Source organism: Pongo pygmaeus, chromosome 1, assembly GCF_028885625.2.
Source record: "Pongo pygmaeus isolate AG05252 chromosome 1, NHGRI_mPonPyg2-v2.0_pri, whole genome shotgun sequence".
Taxonomy (NCBI): Eukaryota; Metazoa; Chordata; class Mammalia; order Primates; family Hominidae; genus Pongo; species Pongo pygmaeus.
The window spans coordinates 222,612,778-222,628,160 of NC_072373.2; the positions used below are offsets into that span (position 1 = coordinate 222,612,778).

A 15,383-nucleotide genomic window follows, 5' to 3' on the forward strand; every position below is an offset into this window, starting at 1 on the left:
CATTCTCTTTGTTCTTCCACGCTCCATCTCCTGCTCCACCTCCACCCACACATTTGCCTTCAGACTACTAGTAAGAGTAAGAAGAGCAAGGCTTCCACTTTTCAGGATTCAGTTTCCAGAAGTTGAAATATTATAGGTCTGCTTATATTTCATGGCTAGGACTTTGTTGCATGACCGAGTTAGCTGTTAGAGAGGCTGGGAAATGTCTTTATTCTGAGGAGCCATGTGTCCAGCTGTGTACCAGATGTTATGTTTTTTATTTTTTATATTTTATTTAATATTATTATTGTTATTATTATTATTGCTTCTTTGTTTCTGAGATGAGGATTCACACTGTTGCCCAGGCTGGAGTGCAGTGGTCATCATAGCTCACTGCAGGCTCGTACTCCTGGGCCCAAGTGATCCTCCCACCTCAGCCTGCTGAGTAGCTGGGGCTACAGGCATGTGCCACCATGCCCAGCCTTCTTAATAAGGAAGAAGGGGAGAATAAATATTGGGCCCAGCTAGCAGTCCCTGTTTCAGAGACAAAAAAATAAGTAACCATTAAAATTATTGAAGACGGCCAGGTGCGGTGGCTCATGCCTGTAATCGCAGCACTTTGGGAGGCCGAAGTGGGCAGGTCACCTGAGGCTGGGAGTTCAAGACCTGCCTGACCAACAAGGTGAAACCCCGTCTCTACTAAAAATACAAAATTAGCCAGGTGTTGTGGTGCATGCCTGCATTCCCAGCTACTTGGGAGACTGAGGCACGAGAATCACTTGAACCTGGGAGGCGGAGGTTGTGGTGAGCTGAGATTGCGCCATTGCACTCCAGCCTGGGCAACAAGAGCGAAACTCTGTCTTAAAAAAATAAAATAAAATAAAATAATTGAAGACATACAGTTGTTTCCATGTCTACCTCTTATATTAGATTGTGAACTTGTCAAGGGAAGGACAGTGTTTTTTTCGCCTTAGCATCTCCAGCACTTACATGGCACATTAGTGGTGCCCAATCAGTTTGTGTGTGAATGTTTTTATGAGATTATGATTCTTCTCCTTATAGAATCTTTCATATTCTTTATTTTTAATGTAACCTTAACAAGACTTGCCTGTAAGACAAAGGGTCTTTCATATACTTTGTTTAGAATGGGGAAGTCTTAATTTTTCCTCCCAAAGTTCTCATACATTTTGTCTTAGCAGATGTTCAAAACGTAATTTTTCCAAGGTACAAATTACAAAAGGAGCATGCTAAAGCAACACTCTCATTAAGTGTTATATTGGCCTAGAGCAGCTGCACTTATTTGTTGAACGCAGTCTGTTGTGAATACGGTTTCATATAGAAAGCATCCAGAGCCTCTTATGGCTTGAACAATAAACAGAAGCTCTCGTCTCATTTTAGGAATCAAGAAGCATTTAGATACTTTAAATACTATGACCTTGCTGAAATCTGTGCTAATTTTGATTATGAAAGTGACAGGTGGACAGCAGATTACCAGACAAAATCCCTTACACCCATAGAATTCTTTTTATCCTGAGTATATTGTATATTTCATAAAGCAAAATCACTATATCATAAGGAGATGGATGATTGCAATCACAAGGAGATAGATGATTGGAAATTATTGTGTAGGTGGAATTATTTTTTCAAAATATCTGTTGAATATTTGTAAAATGACATTTGTAATTCACAGTGGGCTGAAGATCTTTAATGGAAAAATGAGGTCTCAATATTTATTGTCATAGGAAAGTGTCTTGATGTTTTAAATTATTCTTAAAGTATCTTTATTCAGGCCACGCACGGTGGCTCACGCCTCTGATCCCAGCATTTTGAGAGGCTGAGGCGGGCAGATCACAAGGTCAGGAGATCAAGACCATCCTGGCTAACACGGTGAAACCCCGTCTCTACTAAAAATACAAAAAATTAGCCAGGCGTGGTAGCGGGCACCTGTAGTCCCAGCTACTCACGAGGCTGAGGTAGGAGAATGGCTTGAACCCGGGAGGCGGAGCTTGCAGTGAGCCGAGATTGCACCACTGCACTCCAGCCTGGGTGACAGAGCGAGACTCCGTCTCTAAATAAATAAATAAATCTTTATTCTTTGACTTCAATTAGAAGAAGTAAGACCTGCGCAAACAACAGCAATGACAACAAAAACCCGAATGAAAACAACAACGATTTAAGGGAGAGAAGGAGTAGGTATGGGTAGATTTGGAGAGTGAGGGAACAGGTTTCATTTGCCCTTTCAAGTTTATATAAACTAAAGCAAACAATTAAATTTGAAGCCTGCTGACACTGTAATAGATTTCAAGTAAGCTAGTAGAATTTAATGGGGTGTATTAGATGTCAGCTATAGTATTAGTAGCATTTTATCAATCAGCCAATAAAATAAGAGCACAGTCTTCTGTGCCTGCAACTTTGTAGAAGATGTTTTGTAGTGGTATGGTACTGCAAGATAAAAAAAGTAGAAAGGATTTTAGCCCTTGATCCTTCATTTTGTGGGGAGAAATTACTCCCATTCAGGGAAGTGATATGTTAGTAATGGGCAGTGAGTGGGCAGATAACTGAATAGAACAGATTGTAAGTTGGTGGCATTTGGGTCCTGAAGGTTGAGCAGGATTGTGATAGGACCTGGTTGGGGAAGAGCGGTTGTAGTAGCAGCAGTGTGAGGATGGGCATGGCTTGGTCTTGACTGAATGCGTCTATAGGAGAGGAGAAACAAAGCCATGTGAGCAGACTTTGCTTGCTGAATGAAAAGGGTGTCTCTGTTTTACCTTTACTTCTCATCTGTCATTGTGTGACCCTGGTGGTTATAGTTTGGGGCAGCAAATTCTGGGTCCTTACCTTATTACTATTTGGGTGTTGATTTGATAAGTTCATTTCTCTTCGTCTTTTCTTTCTTTGACAGAGTCTCACTCTGTTGCTCAGGCTGGAGTGCAGTGGCACCATCTCTGTTTACTGTAGCTTCTGCCTCCCATGGTGAAGCGATCCTCCCACCTCAGCCTCCTGAGTGGCTGGGACCACAGGTGCACGCCATCACACCTGGGTAATTTTTTTTTGTATTTTTTTGTAGAGACAGAGTTTTGCCATGTTGCCCAGGTTGGTCTTGAACTCCTGGGCTCACATGATCCACCTGCCTCGGCTTCCCCAAGTGCTGGGATTACAGGCCTGAGCCACTGTGCGCAGCCAATAAGTTTCTTTTAAGGTGCATCTTTGCATGCCTTTTTCTGCTTTAAGCATGTCTTACGCAGCTGTGTGGATGTTTTCTCTTCCATGAAAGAGTAATCACTCAAGAAGAAAAATCACTCATGGAATTGTTGTGATTTCTAGTAAATAACACTCAGAAGTACATTTGTGTGTGTGTGTGTGTGTGCACATGCGTGTTTAAGAGACAGGATCTTGCTTTGTTTCCCAGGCTGGCACGCAGTATTATAGCTCACTGCAGCCTCAACCTCCTGGGCTTAAGTGATCCTCCCACCTCAACCTCCTAAGCAGCTGGGACTGCAGGTGCCTGCCACCATGCCCAGCTATTTAAAAAATTTTTTTGTAGAGATGGAGTCTCGCTATGTTGCTCAGGCTGGTCTCAAACTTCTGACCTGAAGTGATCCTTCTGCCTCCACCTCCCAATGTGTTGGGATTATAAGTGTGAGCCACTAAGCTTGGCCATAAGTAAATTTCTCTTAAACAGAATGTCAATCTCAGAAGCAATTCAGTGTATATTAATATATGCCATGTGCCTTGTTTGTATATTTAAATCCATATGGGATATTTAGTCTACTTTTAATAAATTTCACTTAATGTTTACATTGTAACTGATTTGAAATATATAAGAAAATCATCCAAGAGTAAGTTTTTAAAAATGTCATTTAATCTTGAATTTTGCTAACTTAAAAAAATCCATATTAGTAGAACATCTTTCCAGAATGGCAATTAAACTTTTATTTTCTGACATTTTGGTTGTATTTAAGTCCTAACTTTCTAGAAAGTTGGAGGTAAATATTTGAATGGGAAAGAATATTAAATGAATATGTACATTAGCCTTACAAGGAAGGCTTCCAAGAAATAGAAGATGCCCGTGAAGTACAGGAAAATAATTGGTGTGGGAAATTTTGTAGCTTGATGCTTGGACTGTGGAACAGTTGCATTTACAAAACTGAGAACTGCAGACTACAATTAACTGTCATTAATTTCTTTGAATAGAAATATGTTCCATTTACTGTACAATCAGGAGCCAGGCTTGAATGAGTTTAAATAGATGAAATCTAAATTATGCTGACAGTCTGTTAAACAGTAGCAGAAAACCTGTAAAGAAAATGGATTCACTGTGATACTAGTTTATAATAAAATCATTTGCCAAATAAGAATTATAATGCAGGCATTGTGAATTGTCCTGTGTATTTCCAGTGAGCCCTGTAAATTGGTTGAATCATTTATTGTAAAGCCCAGGCTCCTAGTGTGTTGTTTTCTGAAAAGGAGCAAGCGGTGTTGCTTGAAATCTTGTTGCTTGAAATCTGCGCTGCAGGATGTGGTACCAGAAGATCAGACCAGCAATTTGTTTGTTGTCAGCCATACGGGGAGAGAAGAATTTTCACCCAGCCTACCTGTCACTGATGATGTTTTCCTATAAATACTGGGCACAGTGTTCTAGAAGTGTTTGGACTCTTTGTATTGATTTCTTGAATGTACATTATTTCAGCCATATATCAGTTCTCATCATTAAGTTAAGGATCTGTCAGCATTTCCATTAGTAATCATCCTCTACTTAATAGGGTTTAGAGCATAGTTTTTTTGGGGGAGGGGATGAGTCGTTAAATTGAGGATAGAGTCGTCACCTGCATTTTTAAGCTTTAGGAAATTAGATACCCTGAAGTATCAAGGGGGCAGAAAGAGTGAGTGAAACCTGGAAGTTCTCTTCCTTTGTGTCTGTGGTGCCACAAACACTACTTCAATAGGTAGATGGCTGTCACTGAATTTTAAAATAGATTTCCCCCCTTGGATTACTTTTTTTCTCTTACAGCACATAAGCTGTATATGAACACAAGTTTTAAACTAGTATAGAGATCCACATCACTTAACTGGAACTTGGATGTTACATTGGCTAAACTCACTTTCATGATAGGGACTCAACCAACAGCTGACAAGGGGTGCCATTTAAGGAACGTTTTCAGAATAAAATAAGGAGATGAGAGTGGTTACAGTGTTCTTTGCTTGGGTAATATAAGTGTCCAACCATGGCTAATATTTAGCATATCAGTATAACTAATAAGATTTCTGCTACTGGCAGGATAATTTTGCTTTTTCTTGTTCCACAGAGTTTGCAAGTTCATATAGCATATGATTGATTTGGGAAGGGGGGTCATGCTGCAGCAGTTAGTCCAAAACATCCACATCACCGTTATTTTTTATTTTTTTAAGAGACAAGGTTTCATGCTGTCACCCAGGCTGGAGTGTAGTGGTGGTACAGTCATAGCTCACTGTAACCTCAAACTCCAGGGCACAGGCAGTCCTCTGCCTTGGCCTCCCAAAGTGCTGGAATTACAGGCATGTGCCACCTTGCCTGGCCCAGCATTATTTTTTAAAGTTGGGAAGATCATTATCTGAGATCAGTTTTTAAGTTTTCAATACATTGGGAGATTTCCTGACTTCTAAAGGAGAAAAGAGAAATGTAGGAATTTTCAACAAAATCCCTTTTAGTTTATTATGACCTGTTCCCCTCAACTTGTTCTCATAATTTAACTGTCCTTGTTAGCAATGAGGATAAAGACAGGTGAATGTTTGCTAGAAGTATTTAGTGTTCTGTGTTCAGACAAAAGCCCATGTAGGCTTTCTTTGTAGCACTACTTGGGAATCTATAGACATTTCAGTACATGGAATGTAATTATTATGATGTTTAAAAAAGAGGGAAACAAAGATATATGTTATCTGAGATCTTTTCCCACCAAATTTAGAATCTTTAAGATGATGCGGCTGATTTTGATAACAGTTGATAAACAGAGTAAGGGTAAGGACTGGAAGGCTTCATTTACGGAGGTGCCCTTTTCCTAATTTTTGTTTCCTTTTCCATGTATGTGTGTGTGTATGTATGTACGTATGTATGTATGTATGTATGAATGTATGAATGAGTGACAGGGTCTCACTCTGTCACCTAGATTGGAGTACAGTGGCTGGATCATAGCTCACTGCAGCTTTGAACTCCAGGGCTCCAGTGATGCTGTCACCTGAGCTTCCCGAGCAGCAGTCAATATGAGTTACAGTCAATATGAGTACCCCTCACAGCAAAAGATTCCGGCAGAAAACTAAAGTAGGTTACCTGGCAATCGAGTTATTTCCTAAAGAAGTATTAGAATACAGCATTTGTTTTGTTCATATTGATAGAGCGTAGCAACTTTCTTGCTAGGATCTCTCTCTCTCTCTTTTTTTTAAACCATGTCTCTGTTCAGTTTGTTTGTTCCTCATATAATTTTTGAGTGTTTACTATGAAGAACAGTGCATTGTTTATAGAGTTGAGGAATGGTGATGGGTTTGAGGATGGTTTTATGGTTTGGGAGACTAGAACTGGGAGGGTTTGTTGGAGGACATGCAGTATGCCAGAGACTCTGGATTGGAATTTGGGTACCGGGATTTCAGTGTTGTTTCCAGCATGCACACGCACATAACATGTACACTCTTTGTGTGTCTTGGAAAATGGAGGACATCTGTTTTAACTGTAAGAGATACTTGTGGATTTTTTATTCTGCAATATTAGACCAACATACTGTACCTCATTGACTGTTACCTCCAAGCATTGAGGGTGGAGGAGTCATGTAGAGGAGAAATAGAAAGCAGAAGAGCGGTGCAGTCCTGAGAGTCAACTTCCGTTGTTCACCGCTGTGCCACCCAGCTTGGTCTCCGAAAAATCTCTTTGTGAGAAAGTCTTTGTTCGTGCGTGCTTTTTACAACGGGGTTTTCTATTGGAAATTATATCAGAGTGGCACTGCCATGCTTTGCAAAGGGATGAGAAGGTATTTCAAAGATTAATAGGCGGAAACACATTGATAGAAAGGAAAATTCTTTATGAGGTGGAGCAGTGGCTGAGCGTTGCCTATATGTGTTGTGACCACAGCTTTAGTACTGGCGTGTATGGCACTGCTTGCTAAATTAGTGGGTGAGGTAAGTGTCCACTCTGCTCTGTAGGAGGCTGTCAGAAAAGATGCTGACAGGTTCTTTGTGTTTCATAATGACAAACTGCCTAATGCTTCAGACTGAGATTTTTACCCTTGAGGGGACTGTGCTTTTGCTATATTTACATAAACCTGCTGATTTGCTGAGGGTTGAAAAAGCAGAGAGGGCCTTCTTTGCCTGGAGAATCTGCCTTCACGTTTTGGCTGACTTCCTTCCCCACCTTAGCAAATGCTCTGTTGTTTACAGATGGCACAATTGATCTTTGGACATGAAGCTGTGCTGAGGTTGTGAGAAACAGCCAGAAATACCTCTGTTCAGTATCATTGCCCAAATTACGGATTTTGTTGCTCCCTGTTCACAAGGATTTGAGGTCACTTAATCCTGTGATCCATTCCCAGACAGAGGTTAGGTGTTAAGAGAGTAGGTCTCAACCTAGACCCATGGTTTCATTTCTAGACATCCCTAGTAAAGACACATTGGTTATCATGTGTTGGTTGGAATAATTGATATTGATGGTAATAGCCTCATTCATTTTTCTGGCCCATTACAGGCATGCTGATTTGAAGATTTAAAAAATATATATACTTGCCCTGCCGAAACCGTTTGCTCAGTTCTGGTAAATACGTGTTTTTATATGGGTGATTCTGAAAATGTGCGTTATGCATTTAGTGGATCGCATCAGCTTTGTGCAGTTCTTTCAGAACTGCTAGCTTTCTAATAAAAAAAGAAGTATATGCAGTGCTTGGGGGCCACGGGAGATTTTCAGGTTGAGAATCATTGATCCTGCTGACTAAAACCAATTTTATAATCAGCTTCAGACATCCCATGCACTCATAAATTGCATGAAAATCTTGCCAAATCATTTTGGCTTTAAAAGATTACTGGGCATATATTCCAACTGAGATTTTAACATGGCTCTTGACTACGTTCTCATCTGTCCCTTTTCAGATAAAGTACCTTTTATTTTTGTGCTATAAACATTTATATAAATTATTTTCTTAAATAGCTGCTTGATTAATGAGCCAAGGGGAAATACTTTTTATATGAGAATTTGGCTTTAATTGAACCTTGTTTTGAATATTTTTAAGAGTAATATAAAGTAGAATTTTTTTCTGTGAGACTTGAATTCTAAATTGTGTTTATTTTTTGTTGGGTCATCCTAATATTTGTCAGAGGGTTATAAAGAAAAGTTTGACTCTACAATAGTTCGTCATGCTTTGATTTTAAAAATGAATTAGACAAATCAGGTCAAAGCAATGTATTTTTTTTCCCCATTCCTATGGCAAGTTTTACACAGTGTAAAACATTTTTAGTTCTTATTACCCCAATCTTAGCCATTCTGTGTTTCATGACTATGTATGTAAAGTTTGTTTTTTTTTAACAGCCACCCTCCAGTGGCTTACAAAACTGTAAGTTTTGTCAGTTAATTTTGCAGTGAGCTTCTCTAACTTTTTCATATATGTGTTTCAAAGTACTAATAGAGATCACTTGATGCACTCACCCATTTTACAGATTATTAACCTTGTATATTGGACTGTCTGATATGAATTCATAGCTTTGGATCAGTTTGAGTTGCCATGGTCGTTTTTTAAACAAAAAGAGGTGGCTTTTAATCTAATGAAAAGTAATAGTGGTAATTCCGTATGTCCGGTTGAGGATCTCTCTCATGCTAATCCCTCATGGCAGCATTTCTTAGGCCAGGTGTGTGAGGCAGCTCCAGTACAACTGCTGAGAAGTGTTTAGGCAAACAGATGTGCTTGGCTGCTCTTGACATACTGGCATATTCCTTTCCTTCCTTCTCTAACAGAGCTGTATCGTAGTATATTTATAGGCAGTCCTTTTCCTGAATGTAACTTTGCAGTGGGAAATGAAAGAACATAGGTTCTTTTTCCTTTTTCTGGAAAGCTTTTTTGTATGTAAGTTAGCTTTATGTCTCAGAGTAAGATGGTGTGTGGTAATGATCCTATGGATTATTTAAAGTATATATAAGTAAAGCTTTTCTTTGTGTAAAAAGAAAAACATTATACATAGTCTTTGCTTTCCAAGCGTCTCCCATTTATTTCAGGTTTTTTTTTTTTTTTTTTTTTTGGGACAGTTTCACTGTCGCCCAGGCTGGAGTGCAGTGGCGTGATCTCGGCTCACTACTATCTCCGCCTCCTGGGTTCAAGCACTCCTCCTGCCTTGAACTCCTGAGTAGCTGGGATTACAGGTGTATGCCACCACACCTAGCTAATTTTTGTATTTTTAGTCGAGTTGGAGTTTCACTGTGTTGGCCAGGCTGGTCTTGAACTCCTGACCTCAGGTGATCCACCTGGCTTGGCCTTATTTTTTATTTTTTTTTAACCCCCACACTAATGGCAGACATTAGTCCTTGGTGAGTACAGGGAAGGTAGAATTGAGTACATTTCTCTGAGCCTACAAGATTGATAATAATTGTTAGTGGACAGTGCAGACCACCTTACAGCCAAATAACTTGACAAGGATGTAAATTGTTAATGTTACATAAAAGAAGGGAGGTGTTGCCATTTAGTTACAGAGGAGCCATGAGAAGTTACTCCATATGGAACTGATAACTAATTCTAAGGTTGATGTGATCAGGGGCTAGTAGAAGGAAAGAAGAAAGAGTTTTGCAGATTGAGAGCAGAGTTGGGGTTTCTTGTAGTGAATGCAGCCTAGGGGAAGATGGGGTGTGGAGTGAGACCAGACCATTGAATGCAGTAAGTTTTTTTGTCACTTGAGCCTTAAGAAGGTAGAAGCAATTAATTAGAAAGGGACCTATTAGTTCTGAAGCCAGTGAGTAGTAGCTGTAAGAGTTAAAGAATGAGGAAAGAAATGTGAAAAGTGGCTTAACAGTCAAAGACAGGTTCATTTTGGAGAATAAACCTGAGAGGAGCTTCTGGCTGATTTTGGTCAGGAGCACTCTCTATTACAGACTAACAGTATTACTTAAGGGTTTAGGGCAAGAGAGCTTATCACAGGCTTGGAATGTTTCTGTGTGGAGGAGAAGTTTATTGTGGGGTTGGAATGTTTTGGAGCTGACATCTCTCCAGCCAGAGGGGAGGTTATCTCTGGGCTGGCATGTCTGTGGTCAGAGAGGGGTTTATCTTAGGGTTGGAATGTTTCTGGTTGGAGATATCATTAGCCATTAGGCTGATGCCCTTTGGGTTGGATTTAGGTGGTTTTTGATCAAGGGGAACTTTAAAATGGTGGTGCTTGTCCAAGATGGTGGTGCTCCTGCTCTGTCAGTAGCTAGGCTATGATGGTGTTAATGTCATGAAATATAGTATGTAGGAAGCGACAGAAAGGAGAGGGCATGTTGAGTCGAGTAAGATGAGTAAATAATTGATAACTAGAGATCTGAGATGCGGCAGTGGGTATAACAGGGACTGAAACACAGGAAACTAAGAACTTTGGGTTGTTCCAAAATTGTGTAATTTGGAGCTACAGTTTTTATCTAGGGAATTGAGTTTCTTCTGTTTTTACTTGAATACCAAGGTAGGAGTATGAAAGAATGATCTACTGTGGTGGGAAGAATTCTCTTGCTTGTCCCTTAAGATGATTAGTATGTTAAGTTGATGTTGCCTGAATGCTGAAGCAGAGTTATTTAGCATCTGGGACCTTGGAACAAGATAGGGAAAGCTTAGTCAACTGTTCATTCCTGAGCTACTGTTTTACATGGATTCAGGGATTAAATCTCTGTTGAGTCCATCTTTGAGTAGAGAAATCAGTTGGGGAATTCTGAATGCCTAAATAGTTGGCATTGAGATTTCTTTTTTTCTGGAGTGCCTTTTGGGTAGGTACAAAGATCCTGATGTTCTGCAGAAAGTTTCTTGGAATGTACTCATTTGTGAGGACTTTCTTCATGATTGTCTTAGTTGGTCTGTTGGGGCTTGTGATGACTCCCAATTGCTACTTCTGTGCTTTTTCTTGGCTCTCAACGCATAAGACAAATGAGGCAGTAGAGGAAGTTGCCCGTGTTGTCAAGCATCTAAATTATTCTAAGACACACTCATTCTGAAGGGTCCAGAGGAAGTATAAAATGAGTGGCATTATGGGCTGGCCGTGGTGGTTTATGCATGTAATCACAGCACTTTGGGAGGCCAAGGCAGGGGGATAGCTTGAGCCCAAGAGTTTGAGACTAGTCTGGGCAACATAGTGAGGCCCTGTCTATGCAAAATGAATGAATGGGCATTATGGTCACTCTTCCTAGATTTGATTGCCTGTGCCTTTACTTTTCAGTAAATAATACGTAGACTTTCCTGACCTAAGCTTTATGAAGATCTCAGGTTGTGATATGGAGGTAGGAGGAGGTTAACTCTCTCTATAGCCACTGCTTTCCTTCAAATCATTGCTTTTTATTTAAGTGTCTTAACGTGGCATTTTAAAAAGCAACCTTGGCCAAGCATGGTGGCTCATGCCTGTAATCCTGACACTTTGGGTGGCTGAGGTGGGAGGATTACTTGAGCCCAGGAGTTGGAGACCAGCCAAAAAAAAAAAAAAAAAAAAAAAAAAAAAAAAAAGCAATGCTTTACACTCCAGTCATTGAGAGCATCAAAAATTATTTTCCAACCACTGCCATGTCAAATGTAATTTAAGAAAGCACCCTTCTTCCCTGAAGAAAATGCAATTTGGTTTACTTTATTCCATCTCTGATTAGTGGCATTGGTTTTATTTACAATTAGAAAATAAAATGTGTTTAGGGTACAATGTAATGGCAAATTGTCTATAAGAGATTAGTTTTCTTTTTCTTTTTGATTAGTTGAAAAGGTCATTGTAGTAGCATGTTCAGGCTAGTCATCTTTGTGTATTTCATTTATTTCCTCACAAAATATTTATTACAAATATAGTAGCATGTGGCAAAGCCGTTTCTCTTTTTTGAAGACATGTGAACATCTATCTGAATAAGATACTCAAGATTTCATCTTGATGTGTGATCTTGAGCAAGCGGTTTCTTTTATCTAAATGTCTTCATCTGAATATGGATAATCCCTTGGAATCCTCCCCTCCTTCTTCAGGGACTCTGAAGAAAATAATTTAGGCTTCATCAGATTCTTTAAATCATTAGAAAAATAATCAGAAAGAACCAAAGGGCTGTTTTCCTTTAGCCTAAAGATATTTACAATTTAATATCATCTTTTGGAAAAAAATTTACAATAAAAGATATATGCTTTGTCATTTATTTATTTATGCAGTGGCTTTATGGGCCCTGTCTTTGTTCCTTAAAGGTAAATGCCATTGTTGTAAAATTTCTTTTTCTTTTAAAGACTGTGTGTATATCGAGAGTCGGAGGCCAAACACACCGTATTTCATCTGTAGCATTCAAGACTTCAAACTGGTAAGCGTTTTTAATGTGCTGTTCACTCTGCTCTGTATTCTCTCTTTTTCCAGTTCCATTGGCTATCTCTTATTGTTACTCCATCGCTGTTGACGTGGTTACCAGTTCATCTTTTGAGTGCTAACTGCCTCATGGCAGTAGCACTGAAATGAGGGTTACTAGTTCCATCTTTTCAGCTTTGTAACACTTACTCTCATAATGCTTATATTGTAAACAGTATTTCTGAAGTTTTTATCCCTTTAGTAACTGTTTTGACAATTTCATATAGTCCCTTGAATTTCTGAAGTAGCTTGTTTCTTCTCAGCCATTGTTAAGAGCCTGAAGTAAAGTAAATTCAGTAAATTGATGAGTAGGGGAAATAGTATAAACGGGTCAGAGAATAGTTTCCAGTGGAAACCTGTCACTTCCTTCAATATTTCGGCAAGTGTGGAGTATATGTTGAAATTGTTGTGGGGGTTTCCCAGGGTAGCGGTTGAAAGAAGTCTGGCTTGGGCATGGTAAAGCTGTTATACTTTCTTTCCAGTTTTAGTGCATGTGTTGCAGAAGTGAGGACATAGCTTCTGTACTTTCTCATTAAAAATTCTTCCTGAATATTTAAGTGTTGATGTTCCTCATTATGAAATCGCTTTTTTAGGGCCAGTGGTTCTCACACTTTAGGCTTTGGATCCCTGGATGTCTGCAGAGATTTGGCAGAGGTCTGCAAATAAATATGCTAAGCTTTATATAAATAAATTGATCTCACACGTCTGGACAGCGATTTTTCAGCCTGTTTTCAGTATGCCTTTATGATTTTTAAAAATTTCACTTATTTAAAAGCAATACACAGTTAAGAACCACTATTTTTTGTTGTTGTTGTTGTTGTTGTTGTTTGAGACAGAGTCTTGCTCTGTCACCCAGGCTGGAGTGCAGTGGTGCAGTCTTGGCTCACTGCAGCCTCTGCCTCCCGGAAACAAGTGATTCTCCTGCCTCAGCCTCACGAGTAGCTGGGATTACAGGTGCGTGCCAGTATAACCGGCTGATTTTTTTTTTTGTATTTTTAGCAGAGAACAGGGTTTCACCATGTTGGTCAGGCTGGTCTCCAACTTCTGACCTCAAGTGATTTGCCTGCTTTGGTCTCTCAAAGTGCTGGGATTACAAACGTGAGCTACCATGCCTGGCAGGAACCACTGTTTGTTTGTTATTTTCCTCAAACAATTGGTATTTGAAATACTACTGAAGTAGTATCATTTGGGAATCTTTTGAAACATTTTGATCTTACAAGGGATCCTAGTACTTTGAAGATTGTGAACCACTGTCTGTACTCTCAGGCGTAGAGAATTCCTAATTCCTTAGCTTTGTAGAGATGTGTATCACTGTCTGTGAATGCTCTTATTTCCAACACCCTTTGTAATTTGACAGTATTTGTGTTCTGACATATGTTGTATATATCTCAATCTAAAGAAATGTAGTTTGAAAAGATCTTTCTCTGCATCTCCTTTGTTTTTTATCATTTTTAATGGCCCAAGTACCAAATTAGTATATTCAGTAAAAAAAAAAAAAAAAAAATCATGTATTTTTCTTTGTTAAAAAGTTATTGCTTAAGTTATTGCATGCTTACTGTTTTAAGATGAAGTCAAATGTGCTATTTACTTCTAAGATGGATCTATTCTTGATAGGCGGCTTTTAACTTTCTTGGTTGCATTGCGAGGTGGCCTTGCAGTTTAATCTTGCAAATCAAATGCTTTCTATCCAGTTTTTATGTCTATATGAATTTTTAAAAACCATTTTTAGAGGTCTTTGCTACTTATTATATCTTTCCTTCGAAAGTGTTTTTTTTTTTTTTTTTTTAAACAGATACAGCACTGACACCTGAAATACGGGTGTAGCCTTATTCCTGAAGAGTTTTGTTTTGGTATTGGCTGCTGCTACTGCCCTTTTCCTGCCCATTGTCTTTGTGTGTGATTTTTACTAAACCAAACATCAGTGCACTGTGAAAAATATATAGCTGTGAAATAAAATTGTAAATATTTTTAATTTACCTATTAGATCTTGAGCCCCCTTTGTACAGTTTTTGCACATTAGCAGTTGCCTTCATGTTTGAACAGCATCTCTTATGAAATGCTGATTACAATGTGATAGTTGCTGTTCTGGGCAGAGGTTCCTGCTGAGTTACGATAATTGCTCAGGGTATTAACAGTAATAAAAGCTGAAGCTTCTGTTGTCAGTATTGGTCTAATACAACACATTAAAGCAGTCTACAAAACCAATGTGGGAAGTAGGGTGCAGTATGTTTAGATACCTTTTTCTAAATCACACACTGCTGTTTCTCATGTTTTTGTTGGAGGTTCTGTATTCAGCACATCCTCATAGTTGTGTAAGAACAACAGATGATGAAATATTTGCTCTGGGAATAAATATAGTTATTTCCACTTTCTTATTTTCTTACTTCTCTGTACTTATTAAAAGATAATCAAATAGATGAGAATGATCAAGATTTTTTTCTCCTTCAGTTCACTGAAGCTGTAAGGGTAAAAGATGAGCAGAAGGAAATAAGCCTTGTTTCTCTGCAAGATTTTAAAAAGAAGAAGAAATTGAATTTGATTTTGCTCACAGCAAATAACATGACTAGTGGACCAATGAAAGAAACAAAAACCCGATAGCATTGAAATGTTGAGTAATTAGATATTTTATCTTTTTAATAATCATAAAATAAAACGTTGGTTTGGGGTTATAACTGAGAGATGTGTTTCATTGTTTGTACTATAAATGAGAATCCCTTTGCCATGGTGAAATTTTGTGTATAAAGTATGTTTGGGCACTGTAAAAGTAACTGGGTGAATGCCCTTTATGATACAGATTAGTAGGTACAATTACGATGTTAAAGACAACAAAAGCTAATGAGGTGAGGCGTGGGGAGGAGGAGACATCTACCGCC

At 38.9% G+C, this 15,383-nt stretch overlaps 1 protein-coding gene across 10 annotated transcripts in view; it reads left to right on the forward strand.

Moving 5' to 3' along the window:
• The window catches only part of RERE (arginine-glutamic acid dipeptide repeats), a 466,306-nt gene that overhangs the window by 184,514 nt on the left and 266,409 nt on the right, over positions 1–15,383 (forward strand). For all 10 annotated transcript variants that reach the window (XM_063668254.1, XM_054440862.2, XM_063668280.1 and 7 more), the window contains one exon: positions 12,399–12,469. In XM_063668254.1, coding sequence (XP_063524324.1) covers positions 12,399–12,469 — 71 coding nt within the window. The remainder of the gene's footprint in view (positions 1–12,398; positions 12,470–15,383) is intronic.